The following is a 15,936-nucleotide window of genomic DNA, read 5'->3' on the forward strand; positions in this document are numbered from 1 at the left end:
ATTTAAATATATCAATAATTTATTGCCTGAACATTTCAACAGCTGTTGAAGCTGAAAGTATTGCAGTCTAATCTGTACATCCCCTCTATACCTCATCTAGCATAAATGATATTAAAAACACAACAGTACTACAGTGTCCAGTGCTTCCTGACCAGCTTTATTCAAATAAACATTTTCACAGTACAAACTTTCCACAAATCTGGCCATGTTTTCAGTGCAATGAGTTATCCAGTGTTTTCAAAGGAAATAAAGCAGTTATTTGTCTACGTAGGAAAACAACACATTTTATTCAAACATACAATGGTAATTTTGAGCTAAATTTTATAAAATCATTCATCCTTTAATAGTGTGATTATTAAGGTTAGTGATTTAGCACTGTGGGACCTTGACACAGAAGAATGGCAATGTCGATGTACACACTGTGTTTGTCCAGCCAGCTGTGAAAAGAGGGGGAAAATGGTGGGAATGATACAAATTCAATTAAATATAAAATGAATAGACCATTAATATTGGGGTCATTCTGTAGTGGATGTTCTGCCAACATTAGGAACTATGGATCTAAGTTGGACTGCTCTCTGACAGAAATGAATGAAATCTGTAATGTCACAGGACCCTCTTAAAGGTTGCTCAGCCACTGAAATATAAATAATACTACATATATGCTACTAGCCTGCAGCCATTCCTGTGCCTTGACATTGCCTGTATGGATTATATTATATAAATATATATTAAAGTATTTCAAAACAACACCAGATACTTTTTTGAAGGTGTCACCTTTTGTGTGAATACTTTTACAAATTTGAAGCTCTTGTTACCCCAACAATGTACCATACCAAAGCCATCTCACTGTAACAGGATGAGTGATCTTACCATTGCTTCTCATGTAGCCGCAGGGGTTGCTGGACGTACTGCTTAGTGACTGCCAGCTGTTGTAGAAGAACCCTGCTCTGTCAATCCACATCCATTGGTTCTGCAGAGAGAGGGCTGTGTTAAACAAATGACCGGTGTCACAGCTGTAGGAGCAGTTTGAAAGGAAATGTAGAAATCACCTGGAAGTTGTAGGCACCAATCCATAAAGATGCCTGACCTCCAAGATTAGCCAAGTTCTGCAGGAACTGATGTTCTCCTGGACTCTGCACAGATGCTAGAGCCCCCTGAAGACTTACACAGTGGTTCTAGAGAGAAAGAGAGAGGGAGATTGACAGAGACAGAAGAAAGAAGGAGTGGGGTTAGAGAACATATTTAGAGAAACTGAACACTGATGATATAACCTGACCACCTTTCCAGAGCTTCAGATAAGAAACTAATTCATTTGATAGAGAAGCTGCAGAAATGGAGAGAGCAAGGAATTGCTTCCTTAACGGATATTAAGACATTAACCAACATTTTTCCTTTTTATTTCTCCAATCAACTGCCCAGTGAATCTGCAGCAGATTCAGATCTGAAACTACAACACTCCTTACCTCTGCATTCAACCAGGTCATCCGAGATGTGACCAGCACAAAACAGCGAGAGCCATACTGGAACCAACCAGTGGGACAATACACAATGTTAGCTGTGTAAGAGAAAATCATACATTATTAAACATGATAATGAAACTATCACAGGTTATTAATATACTGTCTTTGCTAAATGATACACTATAAACCACTAATGGACAGAGTCATTCAGCCTGTATTTGAAATGTTTCTTACCTGGTCCTGCATCCTCGCCCACATCCTGATTTACAGGCTCCAATTCAGCTACAAAAAAGTATCATTATAGACATGAGCATCTACACACCAAAGACTGATATTTTCAGATTCAGAAACTGAAGTTAACACAAAACCAAAATCTCAGAATAAACAAAAGCTAAGAACAAAAACAGTTCAAACAATAATTAGACCACATTAATCATTATTGTTTCTAACACAGATATAGTGAAGTCCAGAAACAAACCTGGAACTGCGTTTGGAAGCTCCTCAACCGCTGCTTCTAAATTGAGACACAAATATTAGTCTATAAACTAGCCTTGACTGACTATATCAGACCAGTGACTTTACATGACAGTCGTTTTATATTGTGAGATTACAGCACATGCTTCAGGACTTCTGGTCTTAGTTCTGTTGTTTTGTTTCTGTATCAGCACAGATTCATGACACTTACTGCCCTTATATTATATTATATTTTTATTTTGTGATTCTGTTTTTCCTGGGAATCAGCACTGATTCCTGTATCTGGGTTGTATTCTGGGCTATTTGTACTTGCTAGGATAGTTTTTCTGACAACAGATCTATTCTGTAAGACACTTTGAAAAACTGCATCAGCTAAACATTGTAAAAAAGAAACCAATGTGTGACAAATGTACTGACTGTAATTCTGTTACAGCTTCTAAGATTATGATTTAATAATAAATTTGAAGGGCTACTTACCAACCTGAGCTCCATGACTAAAGCTGATACAAACCAAGCAGAGCAGAATCACTGTGTTCATGGTGATGGTGGAGCTGATGATGACTGAACACTTGTCTGAATAAGAAAAGTAAAAAAAATATATTTTTTGATACATGCTCCTCAACAAGGCTCAATGCTCCTTTGTTGCCAAAGCTTCCAGGCCCTTTTAATTTCCACTGAATGAGGAGGTGAAAGTAATTTCAGACACATTACAGTAATAAGACTGCACAAGCATGTATCAAAGTGACAGCTGAGAAAAGACTTCTTAATTATACCACAGAGTCAGTGTAGAGGTTAAATGCACATTTCAGATATAAAGTAATTAACAGCAGTGAAATGGCATAAACCAAAAACCTGAGAGCAGAAACTCAACACTCACCTCTAAATCAAAGCCTTGGTCTTGTAGCTCTGATGCTGAAAGTTGGAGATGTGTTTACTTTTATACTCTCTAAGCCCCATGATGTCCAATAAACACATTCTTTTTTCAGGTGAATAATTTACGCCAACACTTATCAGCTTATTACTCACTACAAGTGTATAACCTGCACTGACATTACAACCTGGAGTTTATGCAATCAGGGTTTTTTGACTGATAAATGTGACACTTAATAGCTGATTGAAGGTCACTTATAAGAAGTAATATAAGTGAAGTTACTTTGCTGAAAGACTTTGTCCATTTCCTTATCACAGAAATCTGTTTGAAAGGGAAGAGGCACAAAAGTCCAGGAAAAGAATAACAGAGTGACTGGTGTCAGCACTATATGTATGATTAGTATTTATAAAGTATTTACTGAAACATTTACATGAGAACCACTGTACATTATTTAATGTGGAAATGAGCCTTTAATTTAGAGCATGAGAGAGTTTCACAGATTAGATCATGTGAGAATTTGTAGACCACGGGCCAAAGATTTAGGGAGAAATGCAGTGCAGCTGATATGAGGATAAAGCTTATTTTTTAAATTCAAATTAAATGCTCTTTAAAGTGAACTAAAATAGCCATAATATAAATTTACATATTGTAATTTTAAGGCAGAATGGTAAATGAATAAATTAATAAATAACTGGCATGTTCAAAATGTCCTAAATATGTTAGATGGGAAAGTTCCAAAAAGAGACCAACTTTGGATTCATCCTTCCAGTGGAAAATACTGAGAAATTATCTAATAAGCATTTTCCAAAATTTCAGTCAAATACAACTCTGAGATGCTAACTTCTGCCTTGAAAAGTCCCCACCGACTGAGAAACAGAAACAGAAACTTCTTGGTGAATAAGAAGTTAAGCACATAAATGTAATAACATTATAAATTTGTTGTACTCATTTATTCGTTGTCTGTAACCACTTATCCAGTTCAGGGTCACGGTGGGTCCGGAGCCTACCTGGAATCACTGGGCACAAGGCAGGAAGACACCCTGTGGGGTCCTTCACAGGTTGACACTTTTGAGTAGCCACCTACCAATGTGTGTTTTTGGACCGTTGGAGGAAACCCACATGGACACGGGGAGAACACACCAGACTCCTCACAGACAGTCACCCGGAGCAGGACTTGAACCCAAAACCCCAGGGGGTGTGTGACTGCAACACTTGTGCTGCGCCACCGTATCGCCCAATTTGTTGTGCTGTTGTTGACAATTATAAGTTTGAGACATTTGCATTAAGGGTTCAGTTTTCCTGTTCTCTTTGTACTGCAGGTTTCGATCTTATGTTTCTTAACATTAAACTGAGAGCATGTTGTTACATCCTGTGTGGCCCAACTGTATACGAGCAATTTGTTGTGTTCCATAAATTTTAACTTTGCATATTTTCAGATCAATTGTTCTGACAGAGACAATTTTTTCTATAGCTTTTTCCAGAAATGTATTACTGTGATAATGAACAGAGAACAGAAAGTCAACATTTAACATAATGTTCATCATATTGTAATCAAGTATTTATTTCTCTTTGATGCCAGTGAATACTAAGGTTGGGAGTCTCAGTGAGTAAAACTGGCTTCTTCTCTCAGGTTAGATATAAGAGTACATATTATCTGCTCATCTTGTAGAGGCATATGTCAGGTGGTGTGGAAAACCTGGGCATTGTGAGTTTTCTCTGTAATGTTTAATGAGTAATTTCGTTACTTTCAGTTCATAAAGAAGTAGTGGGTTGGCCTCACATGTCCCAGAGGATGCATATATTTGCCCCCACCCTCCTGAAGGCAGTGGCACGGAGTCACAATAAAATTCAGGTCAGTGTCATAAGGTGTCTTACGTGTTTGAGAGATGTTCTTGCTTTTTTATGTTTCACAATTTCTCATAACTTACAGTCACTGCTTCAGGAAATAGTCTGGTTTAGATTAAGTAACAACCACTGTCAAATTCTGCAGATAACAATGAATGCTTACTGAGGTATTTTATGAACAGAGGTCACCTCTTAATAAAACAGGTCGCAGCCAGAAGGTATGTGGATACCAGTAAATATTTTGGGAATGACATGAAGCTGTATTTCATTCTTCATAATCTGTAACTGCTTCATCCAGAATCACTGGGCATGAAGCAGGAACACAACTTGAACAGGGCGCCAGGGCATCACCCTCTCAGTATATTGTAAGTTGTTGGAACAGTCTTGAATTAAAAAATATTGCTCTGCCAATAAATTAGCTTGTTCCTACATTCTGATTGGATGCCTGTTTGTTTTCAGACGGTGTCTGGCATGAAGTCTCAGAGCTTGACAGACCGGCACAGCCAATCTCTGGATGATGTTCATTTGTACCAGAGAAATTGCCAGGAGTGGGCAGAGCTCTCTCAGGATACTGCCCATAGCTACACATTTGGCTGTGTTGAGGACCGTAGCGATGGCTGCAGCTATCAGGGACTTGCAGAACAGTGTTCTGGGATCCGGGACAACCAGCACCCTTTCCCCATCAAAGGAACCAACAAGTACTTCTCCCTGGACCTGACTACAGAAGAGGTGCCTGAGTTTGTGGTGTGAGGGAGCACAGAATGAGAAAAGCAAAACTAAACAATGACGGAGGACATTGTTATCCTTACACTCTCTCACACGAACAATAATGTGATGGAGCTGCCGATTTCAGCTTTTGGAAGTGAAAGGGAAACTGCGCCAGTCTGTCTTAGGAGTCAGCTGCTTTAGCTCAGAGTGGACTCTTATCTAGGAGTGAGTGGGTGTGTGTCAGTGTGTGTGTGTGTGTGTGTGTGTGTGTGTGTGTGTGTTGTGGTTGTTTGTCTTTGCATGCTAATCAAAATGGGCTGTTCCATTTCATGTTTATTACATTAATCAGTGATATTGTACCTTTTAACATTGGCGCACACACACAGTCACACTCCTGTTTGTAAACTATGGGCAGAGAGTTGGTTGAGAAATTTGCTGCTATGAGATCAGAAGGACTGTATGATTTGTGTGAAGTTGTGTCTGTGTGTGAACCAGAGTTTTTCAGTGACAGTGTTTCTTATAATCGTGATCATACCACATGAGCTACGAACCAAAGAAAGGCAGCATTCAGTGTTCAATATGAAATGGAGCATATAGCCATATCTTATATCTTCGAGGAGACAAAAAGCATTTCTGTATTAATGTGTATTATGATGTGGTGCTGGCCGCTCTGTCTGAACCACCTGTGCCTTTGTTACACTATGCAAACCCTGAATCCCAGAAATTGTTCTCAAACCTTGCACCTCATACATTTACCCAAAATCCAAGGAAACAAGCAGAGATTACAGTGTGTGCTGCAGTCAGTGTTGAGTGAGGAATGTAGTGGGTGTTTGTTGGGAATTTCTTCAGATTTTCTTCATGCACAGATATGATCAATGGAGAGAACTGTGCAAGAAAACACAGGCAAAAAAATCTAAATACAATCTTTTTTTTAGATCTTCCCCACACAGATATACGATGTGTGCCACATTGGTTAATGATTAACAATAGTGAACAATACAGAAAAGACCACCCCCCTTTTATTTTTTTTATTACTCTAATGGATATTACATTGTTCTATGCAATCCATTGTATTTACTGTGGTTCAACACATTTCAACAAGGTCAAAAGGGGGCGCTAACTGCTCTAATTAATATGTTTGTGCATCTCAGGGGAGTAAAGAACCGTCAGTGCATGAGTGAAAGCGGAAGCATTATCTCCAATTAAATCTGTACCTTTTGATGTATTTTCAGGTAAGCTTGACAGTGAAACCAACCACAGTAAATATAAAACCCCTATACGTGTGTTAATATGCAGTTTGTAGAGTTTCAGCGAGTTTAATGCGCTGTTCTCTGTTTCTAGAAAATGGCGCTTCATGTCCTCTGTTCAAGTCTTCTGTTCTTAGATTAGCCTAGCTTTGTAGATAGCACATAAACACATTTGTTATCAACTTATACTTCTCATGAACAAGCCACCTCGTTTAAAATGCTGTAAAACAGAACTATGCTCAGTAAATAATGCTGTAAGTGGTGTAAAATGAGGCAATACTTATGTTAAGCTAAACCAGAAAGTGGTGTAGAGTCAATAGTATAAGAAAGCTGAAGCATGTTATAAGCATAATATCTGAAAATTAGTGTTCTTTGAGGTTATTTTTGTTGTTGACATGAAAGAATAGCCTGCCCTATGCACAAACTTGTCCAGGTATATTGTTTCTTTTATTGTTTTTTTTTTTACTATCCACACTGATAGAAGTTTGTATGATGCATGTTTCTGTTGTATTAAGAGTAATCAAGTGAAAATGTTTCTGTAAAAAGAAAAGGGGGAAAGCAGCTTGACTTAAATGTGCGTATCTAACTAGAAATTCTTAAGCTCAGAGTGTTCACTGCCAGTAAATTTATTGGTAAATTAATATGTTTGTGCATCTCAGGCGAGTAAAGAACAGTCAGTAGCAGACTGCACGAGTGAAAGCGGTAGCATTATCTCCAATTAAATCTGTATCTTTTGATGTATTTTCAGACACCATCCCCCCCCCCCCCCACACACAATAAATAATATGTCACAATAAATATGTCACAAAAAAATTGGACCTTGCGTCTGATTTGAGGCATATTAACATATTTTGGCGAGCCATCCAACCAGGAGAAAGATAGAATCAAGAATATCACGTCTTTTCAGAGTCGAACCAAGAATGAGCAAGTATCATGGAGAGTAGCCAGCATCATCTTCATGACAGAGTAAGTGCATTACTATGGCAGTTAGAGAAGGACCAGCTTATAGAGGTCTGCAAGTTGCTAAAGTGCAGTGACCTCGATGCAGTTGATCCCCTCACCAAGCCCCGCAGAGTACTTGTCAGGTTGGCCGAAAAGGTGCTAGATGAAATCCTGGAAAAGGGGGAGGAGGAAGAAGTTAGGCAGTTCTTTAAAGACATACTTTCATTCATCACTGAATTACAGCAGGACATAGCCAGTTGAAGTTACAAAGCAATGAAACACACATTTAAGAGCGACACTGAGATGAAGGAGGAAGCTAAAACACCACAAGCCCCAAAATTCCCAGAAGTCACACTTAGAAGGGAATTCAACATTTTTGGGCAGATTGGTGAAAGCAACCAGAAAGATAAGCTGTCATACCCCAGTTTAGTGTGGCAAATTGAAGTAGGGCTAGAAAAGGGACATACAGAGACTGAAATAATTGAGGTTGTCATCAGGGCAGTAAACCCAGGCTTGCCATTGAGGGACATGCTTGAAATCAAACGTGGACTGACCATGAGAGCACTCTATACCATACTTCAAAGCCACTACAAGGTAGACAGTGCCACTGAGTTGTAACACCAGCTGATCAACATCTCACAAGACCCAAGAGAGTCAGCTCAGAACTTTGTGTTCAGAGCCATTGAGCTTAAAGCGAAATTATTGTGGAAAGCACAAGAAATGTTGTTTTCCCCAGATGACCTCCAACCAGTGCAGGAAGGCCTTATCTTTGATGAAGTGCTAGTGAAAGCCCAGACCGAAGGGTGACATACATGCCAGTTTCAGTATCTAACACAACTAGACGTAATGCCTTCCTTGAGCCGAACCAGATTTTAGGCTACGTACAGTCAGTGAAAAGCAGCTATACACCAGCAACACAGCCTAGAAGCAATACTGGAACCAAGAAAGCTGATGTTAGAGATCTACACACCAAAGATGCTCTCAAGGGAGTCACGAAAACTGTACAGCCATGTGAGTGGGACCCACTGGTGAATCTCAATGACCTTACGGAAAACACAACAGAAAACAGTAAGACAAATGCTTAAAGAGGAGTGCCATGCTTTTTTATTTGATGACGGTGATGTAGGCTGCATTCCATCTCTCAGAATGCACATCATGCTGCATGATACCAGTCCAGTACATATGTCAAGTATGGAAGTAAAAGAATACTTGCAAGACCTGCTTATTCAGGGGTGGATCACACCATCCAGATCCCCATACTCCTCACCGGTGGTCTGCGTAAGAAAAAAAGATGGAAGTTTGTGACTGTGTTGTGACTACAGAGAACTGAACCGCAAATCAGTACCTGACCGTCACCCCATCCCTCGAATACAGGACATGCTTAATGCACTCAGTGGAAGTTTATGTTTTTCTGTGCTTGACCCGGGAAAAGCCTATCACCAGGGTTTTCTTGATGAAGAAAGTCGCCCACTGACAGCATTTATTTCACCCTGGGGTCTTTATAATTGGGTGAGAATTCCTTTTGGCCTTAGCTCTGCCTCCGCAGAATTCCAAAGAAGCATGGAGCACTGCCTGGCTGGCCTCAGGGACAATATCTGTCAACCATATTTAGATGACAACCTAGTACACAGTGACAGTTTTGAAAACCATCTGGAACATGTAAGATATGTATTAAAGCGATACCAGGAACATGGAGTCAAACTTACCCCAAAGAAGTGTGAGCTGTTCAAACGGAAGGTGAGGTTCCTTGGAAAGATGGTGACAGGAGGGCTACACCATGGATCCGGCTGACATCGCACCTGTACAAGCATTAAAAAAAAAAACACCAGCCACAGTCGGAGACTTGAGAAAGATGTTAGGGTTTCTTTCATATTATAGATCATACATTCCTAACTTCTCTCGGATCGCAAATCCACTATATGACCTCCTGACTGTCCCCACCAGTGAGACCAGTAAGCCTAGCACCAACAAACGTCCATCAGCTGACAAGTTACGGAAAGGTCACCTCATTTCACGCATCCCAATTCAGTGGGCCAGCACACACCAAGAGAGGCTAAACCAGCTAATAGACTTGCTCATCAGTCCAACAGTCTTGGGGTATCCTGACTTTACTCAGCCATTTGTGTTACACTATGATGCATCCCAAGATGGGCTTGGTGCAGTTTTGTATCAGAGGCAGGATGGAAAAATGAGGGTAATAGCTTATGGTTCCCATACACTCACCCCACCTGAAAAGAACTACCATATGCACTCAGGGAAGCTTGAGTCCTTAGCACTAAAGTGGGCGGTCTGTGAGCGCTTTTGTGACTATCTTTACTATGCCCCATCCTTTGTGGTATACACATACAATAATCCCCTGACATATGTGCTTACCTCTGCAAAACTCAATGCTACAGGACACCGGAGGGTAGCTCAATTAGCAGACTTCAACTTTACCATCAGATATCATCCTGGGAAGAGTAATGCAGATGCTGGCGGCCTCTCACGTATGCCCCTGGACATTGCTGACTACATGGAGGTGCAGTGAAGTGGCGGGCCAAGATGTTATTAGTGCTTCAATGGAGAGTGTTGTAGTTGAGAGAGAGAGAACCCTGCACGAGGAGTGGGGATGGTACAGATTAATGCCTTAGATCTGTTGCTGGAGAAGGGCAGCAGCCACCTTGGTCAGTCTCTCACTCCACACCAGATCCAGGCCGCCCAAGGGAAGGACAGCATCCTTACATTATAAGCGCGGAAATCATTGCCCAAACGGCGATGTGCTAAAGTCAGAGCATCCAGATGTTGCAGTGCTTTTAAGACAGTGGATGTAACTTCAGCTGGATGGGGATGGAGTGTTATACTGCAAGACATCTAAAGGAGAACAGCTTCTCCTACCTAAAGTGTTTCAGCCCCTGGTCTTCAAAGAGCTCCACCAACAGATGGGCCATCTGGGGGTAGAGAGAATACTTTCCCTTATTCGGGACCGTTTTTATTGGCCATGAATGCAAAAAGATGTGGAACACTTTGTCACTAATGTCTGTGAGTGCCTCAAGAGGAAGAAACCAAATAAACAGACACGACCCCCCTAACAACCATTCACACTACCTATCCCTTTGAAATGGTGTCGATTGATTTCTTACATCTGGAGACAAGTAAACATGTAAATGAAAATATCCTAATTATAATGTATCATTTCACCCGATTTGCCCAGGCCTATGCAACAAAAAACAAGTCTGCAAAAACTGTAGTTGACAAGATTTTCAAAGATTTTTTTACTGAAGTTTGGATTTTCTAGTAAAGTACATCATGACATGGGCAAGGAATTCGAAAACAAACTGATGACTGCACTAAAGGAAATTGGTGGAGTCAGTGGCTCACACACAACGCCCTACCACCCCCAAGGAAACGGACAAGTTCATTCATTCATTCATTCATTATCTGTAACCGCTTATCCAGTTCAGGGTCGCAGTGGGTCTAGAGCCTACCTGGAATAATTGGGCGCAAGGCAGGAATACACCCTGGAGGGGGGGCCAGTCCTTCACAGGGCGAAACGGACAAGTTGAAAGGTTTAATCGGACATTACTGTCGATGGCAAAGATTGTGCATGCATACAATTACACAAAAAGTGAGGCAACTGGGTATTCACCTTATTTTCTTCTTTTCAGGAGGTCTCCTCACCTTCCTATTGATCTCCTCTTCAACCTAAAAACAGATGAGGTGAATGGAACTTACCAACACTATGTAACGGTGTGGAAACAAACAGCCAACAAATGTGCAGCCCGGGGAAAAAATCACTATGACAAGAAAGTGCATGGGAGAGACCTCCAACTTGGCGACAGGGTCCTGATTCGCAATCTCACGCCAAGAGGGAGTCCAGGCAAAATTCAGTCTTACTGGGAGGATCAGGTGTACCTTGTTAAAGGAAGAAAGGTTGACAACTGTCCTGTGTACGAGGTCAAACCTGAAAATGGGAAAGGAAAACAGCGGGTCATTCACAGAAATCTTCTCAGTCCATGTGACTTTCTTCCACTTGAGACAGCGACTTATTTTCCACCCTCAAAGAAAACCCATCAACCCACCCCTGGGAAGAACAAGTCATTAGTAGGCCACAAACAGCAACAAGGCTCGGACTCTGACTCTGAGGAGGACTACATGATTACCTACCCCCGATGGCAGAACTCTAGCAGTGAAGAGAGTGAGAGGTCACCATCGGACCCACAGAGCCAACCATGCCATTCCAGTGCACTAAACGGACCGTTGAAGAGGATTTGCCCCTTCATGTTCCTGCAGAAGAGGATTTGCCCCTTCATGTTCCTGCAGAAGAGGATTTGCCCCTTCATGTTCCTGCAGAAGAGGATTTGCCCCTTCATGTTCCTGCAGAAGAGGATTTGCCCCTTCATGTTCCTGCAGAAGAGGATTTGCCCCTTCATGTTCCTGCAGAAGAGGATTTGCCCCTTCATGTTCCTGCAGAAGAAGATATGCCCCTTCATGTTTCTGCAGAAGAAGATATGCCCCTTCCACCTTCAGAAACAGAACTCTTGCATGAAAGTCCAGGTAGTAGCAGAGACTCTTCTGAGTCTGATGATGACTTACCACAGCCTACCAGACTGCATCCTCACCATCCAGACCTGCATGACTCACTTGGCCAACCCGCCTTAGTACACAGAGACTGTAAGGTTACTGAGACTCAGGTAACAAAGCCTGTTACCATGGGGGTTAACTTTTGGAGACCATGGAACATTGCAGAAGTATGTTTATGTTTTTTTTTTGTTTGTTTTTTTTTGGAAATTTCAGAGGACCTTTAATTTTGTGGGGGAGAGTGTGGCACATTGGTTAATGGTTAGCAATAGTGGACAATACGGAAAAGACCACCCCACTTTTATTATTCTAATGGACATTACATTGTTCTATGCAATCCATTGTATTTACTGTGCTGTACTTAATGTGTTTGTGCATCTCCAGCGAATAAAGAACAGTCAGTAGCAGACAGTGCACAAGTGAAAGCGGTAGCATTATCTCCAATTAAATCTGTATCTTTTGATGTATTTTCAGGTAAGCTTGACAGTGAAACCAACCACAGTAAATATAAAACCCCTATATATGTGTTAATTTGCAGTTTGTAGAGTTTCAGAGAGTGAAAATCAAGTGAAAATGATTCTGTAAAAAGAAAAGGGGGCTAATGCACAATAAATATTGCATAGACTAAAGATAAAAGGACTCAAAGTCCTACACCTACAACTGTTCTCATCTCCATTAAATATTTTTGTCTTTCTGTGTCCTTTCTGTGAAAGGAAATGCCCTTGTAAAAAAATTAAACACAATAAGAGAACAATATATATATTTTTTTCTTTTGCATTTTGTAAACTCTTTGGATTAATGCTTAAGTTCCCATAATGAAGTCTTGTGTGTGCCTGTTACAGGTACTAATGTCCTCAAATGTATGCAATAAAAGGTACCTTGATTTTGCAAGCCATTCTGTAGTTTGTCTATTTTCCAGTTCAGTACATTTTCATTAATATAAATCAATAATTTATTGTCTGAACATTTCAACAGCTGTTGAAGCTGAAAGCATTGCAGTCTAATCTGTACATCCCCTCTATACCTCATCTAGCATAAATGATATTAAAAACACAACAGTACTACAGTTTCCAGTGCTTCCTGACCAGCTTTATTCAAATAAACATTTTCACAGTACAAACTTTCCACAAATCTGGCCATGTTTTCAGTGCAATGAGTTATCCAGTGTTTTCAAAAGAAATAAAGCAGTTATTTGTCTACGTAGGAAAACAACACATTTTATTAAAACATACAATGGTAATTTTGAGCTAAATTTTATAAAATCATTCATCCTTTAATAGTGTGATTTAGCACTGTGGGACCTTGACACAGAAGAATGGCAATATCGATGTACACACTGTGTTTGTCCAGCCAGCTGTGAAAAGAGGGGGAAAATGGTGGGAATGATACAAATTCAATTAAATAAAATGAATAGACAATTAATATTGGGGGTCATTCTGTAGTGGATGTTCTGCCAACATTAGGAACTATGGATCTAAGTTGGACTGCTCTCTGACAGAAATGAATGAGATCTGTAATGTCACAGGACCCTCTTAAAGGTTGCTCAGCCACTGAAATATAAATAATACTACATATATGCTACTAGCCTGCAGCCATTCCTGTGCCTTGACATTGCCTGTATGGATTATATTATATAAATATATATTAAAGTATTTCAAAACAACACCAGATACTTTTTTTGAAGGTGTCACCTTTTGTGTGAATACTTTTACAAATTTGAAGCTCTTGTTACCCCAACAATGTACCATACTAAAGCCATCTCACTGTAACAGGATGAGTGATCTTACCATTGCTTCTCATGTAGCCGCAGGGGTTGCTGGACGTACTGCTTAGTGACTGCCAGCTGTTGTAGAAGAACCCTGCTCTGTCAATCCACATCCATTGGTTCTGCAGAGAGAGGGCTGTGTTAAACAAATGACCAGAGTCACAGCTGTAGGAGGAGTTTGAAAGGAAATGTAGAAATCACCTGGAAGTTGTAGGCACCAATCCATACAGATGCCTGACCTCCAAGATTAGCCAAGTTCTGCAGGAAATGATGTTCTCCTGGACTCTGCACAGATGCTAGAGCCCCCTGAAGACTTACACAGTGGTTCTAGAGAGAGAGAGAGAGAGAGAAGAAAGAGGGAGTGGGGTTAGAGAACATATGGAGAGAAACTGAACACTGATGATATAACCTGACCACCTTTCCAGAGCTTTAGATAAGAAACTAATTCATTTGATAGAGAAGCTGCAGAAATGGAGAGAGCAAGGAATTGCCTCCTCAACGGATATTAAGACATTAACCAACATTTTCGCTTTTTATTTCTCCAATCAACTGCCCAGTGAATCTGCAGCAGATTCAGATCTGAAACTACAACACTCCTTACCTCTGCATTCAACCAGGTCATCCGGGATGTGACCAGCAGAAAACAGCGAGAGCCATACTGGAACCAACCAGTGGGACAATACACAAAGTTAGCTGTGTAAGAGAAAATGATTCATCATTAAACATTGTAATGAAACTATCACAGGTTATTAATATACTGTCTTTGCTAAATGATACACTATAAACCACTAATGGACAGAGTCATTCAGCCTGTATTTGAAATGTTTCTTACCTGGTCCTGCATCCTCGCCCACATCCTGAATTACAGGCTCCAATTCAGCTACAAAAAAGTATCATTATAGACATGAGCATCTACACACCAAAGACTGATATTTTCAGATTCAGAAACTGAAGTTAACACAAAACCAAAATCTCAGAATAAACAAAAGCTAAGAACAAAAACAGTTCAAACAATAATTAGACCACATTAATCATTATTGTTTCTAACACAGATATAGTGAAGTCCAGAAACAAACCTGGAACTGCGTTTGGAAGCTCCTCAACCGCTGCTTCTAAATTGAGACACAAATATTAGTCTATAAACTAGCCTTGACTGACTATATCAGACCAGTGACTTTACATGACAATCGTTTTATATTGTGAGATTACAGCACATGCTTCAGGACTCAGCACTGTCTTCAAACACTGACTGAAGACTCACCTCTTTGCGGAGTATTTAAATGAACAGAAATGTTACACTAAAGGTGGTCTTAGTTCTGTTGTTTTGTTTCTGTATCAGCACAGATTCATGACACTTACTGCCCTTATATTATATTATATTTTTATTTTGTGATTCTGTTTTTCCTGGGAATCAGCACTGATTCCTGTATCTGGGTTGTATTCTGGGCTATTTGTACTTGCTAGGATAGTTTTTCTGACAACAGATCTATTCTGTAAGACACTTTGAAAAACTGCATCAGCTAAACATTGTAAAAAACATCAACAATGTGTTACAAATGTACTGATTGTAATTCTGTTACAGTTTCTATGATTATGATTTAATAATAAATTTGAAGGGCTACTTACCAGCCGGAGCTCCGTGAGTAAAGCTGATACAAACCAAGCAGAGCAGAATCACTGTGTTCATGGTGATGGTGGAGTTGATGATGACTAAACACTTGTCTGACTAAGAAAAGTAAAAAAAAATATTTTTGATACATGCTCCTGAACAAGGCAAATTATTAATTTTAATTTTTTTTTACCAAAGCTTCCAGGCCCTTTTAATTTCCACTGAATGAGGAGGTGAAAATAATTTCAGATACATTACAGTAATAAGACTGCACAAGCATGTATCAAAGTGACAGCTGAGAAAAGACTTCTTAAATATTCCACAGAGTCAGTGTAGAGGTTAAATGCACATTTCAGATATAAAGTAATTAACAGCAGTGAAATGGCATATACCAAACCCCTAAGAACAGAAACTCAACACTCACCTCTAAATCAAAGCCTTGGTCTTGTAGCTCTGAT

General features: G+C 40.1%; 3 protein-coding genes across 3 annotated transcripts; 1 reads left to right on the top strand and 2 right to left on the bottom strand.

Annotated features, from left to right (window-relative positions):
• Nucleotides 1-359: 359 nt before the first annotated feature.
• LOC136705557 (ladderlectin-like) lies at nt 360-2,891 on the bottom strand. The gene is made up of 7 exons (XM_066679194.1): nt 2,870-2,891; nt 2,412-2,507; nt 1,695-1,742; nt 1,464-1,555; nt 1,050-1,175; nt 871-970; nt 360-437 (listed from the first exon to the last, which is right to left on the bottom strand). The coding sequence occupies exons 1-7, from the start codon at nt 2,889-2,891 to the stop codon at nt 370-372; spliced, it is 552 nt and encodes a 183-aa protein (XP_066535291.1). The 3' UTR covers nt 360-369.
• Nucleotides 2,892-4,597: 1,706 nt separating this feature from the next.
• LOC136705558 (uncharacterized) lies at nt 4,598-12,959 on the top strand. The gene is made up of 4 exons (XM_066679195.1): nt 4,598-4,657; nt 5,110-5,394; nt 7,465-7,571; nt 11,192-12,959. The coding sequence occupies exons 1-4, from the start codon at nt 4,598-4,600 to the stop codon at nt 12,183-12,185; spliced, it is 1,446 nt and encodes a 481-aa protein (XP_066535292.1). The 3' UTR covers nt 12,186-12,959.
• Nucleotides 12,960-13,390: 431 nt separating this feature from the next.
• Nucleotides 13,391-15,556, bottom strand: LOC136705559 (ladderlectin-like). Its single transcript, XM_066679196.1, has 6 exons — nt 15,496-15,556; nt 14,702-14,749; nt 14,471-14,562; nt 14,071-14,196; nt 13,892-13,991; nt 13,391-13,458 (listed from the first exon to the last, which is right to left on the bottom strand). The coding sequence occupies exons 1-6, from the start codon at nt 15,554-15,556 to the stop codon at nt 13,391-13,393; spliced, it is 495 nt and encodes a 164-aa protein (XP_066535293.1).
• Nucleotides 15,557-15,936: the final 380 nt, after the last annotated feature.

This window comes from Hoplias malabaricus, chromosome 8, assembly GCF_029633855.1.
Source record: "Hoplias malabaricus isolate fHopMal1 chromosome 8, fHopMal1.hap1, whole genome shotgun sequence".
NCBI lineage: Eukaryota > Metazoa > Chordata > Actinopteri > Characiformes > Erythrinidae > Hoplias > Hoplias malabaricus.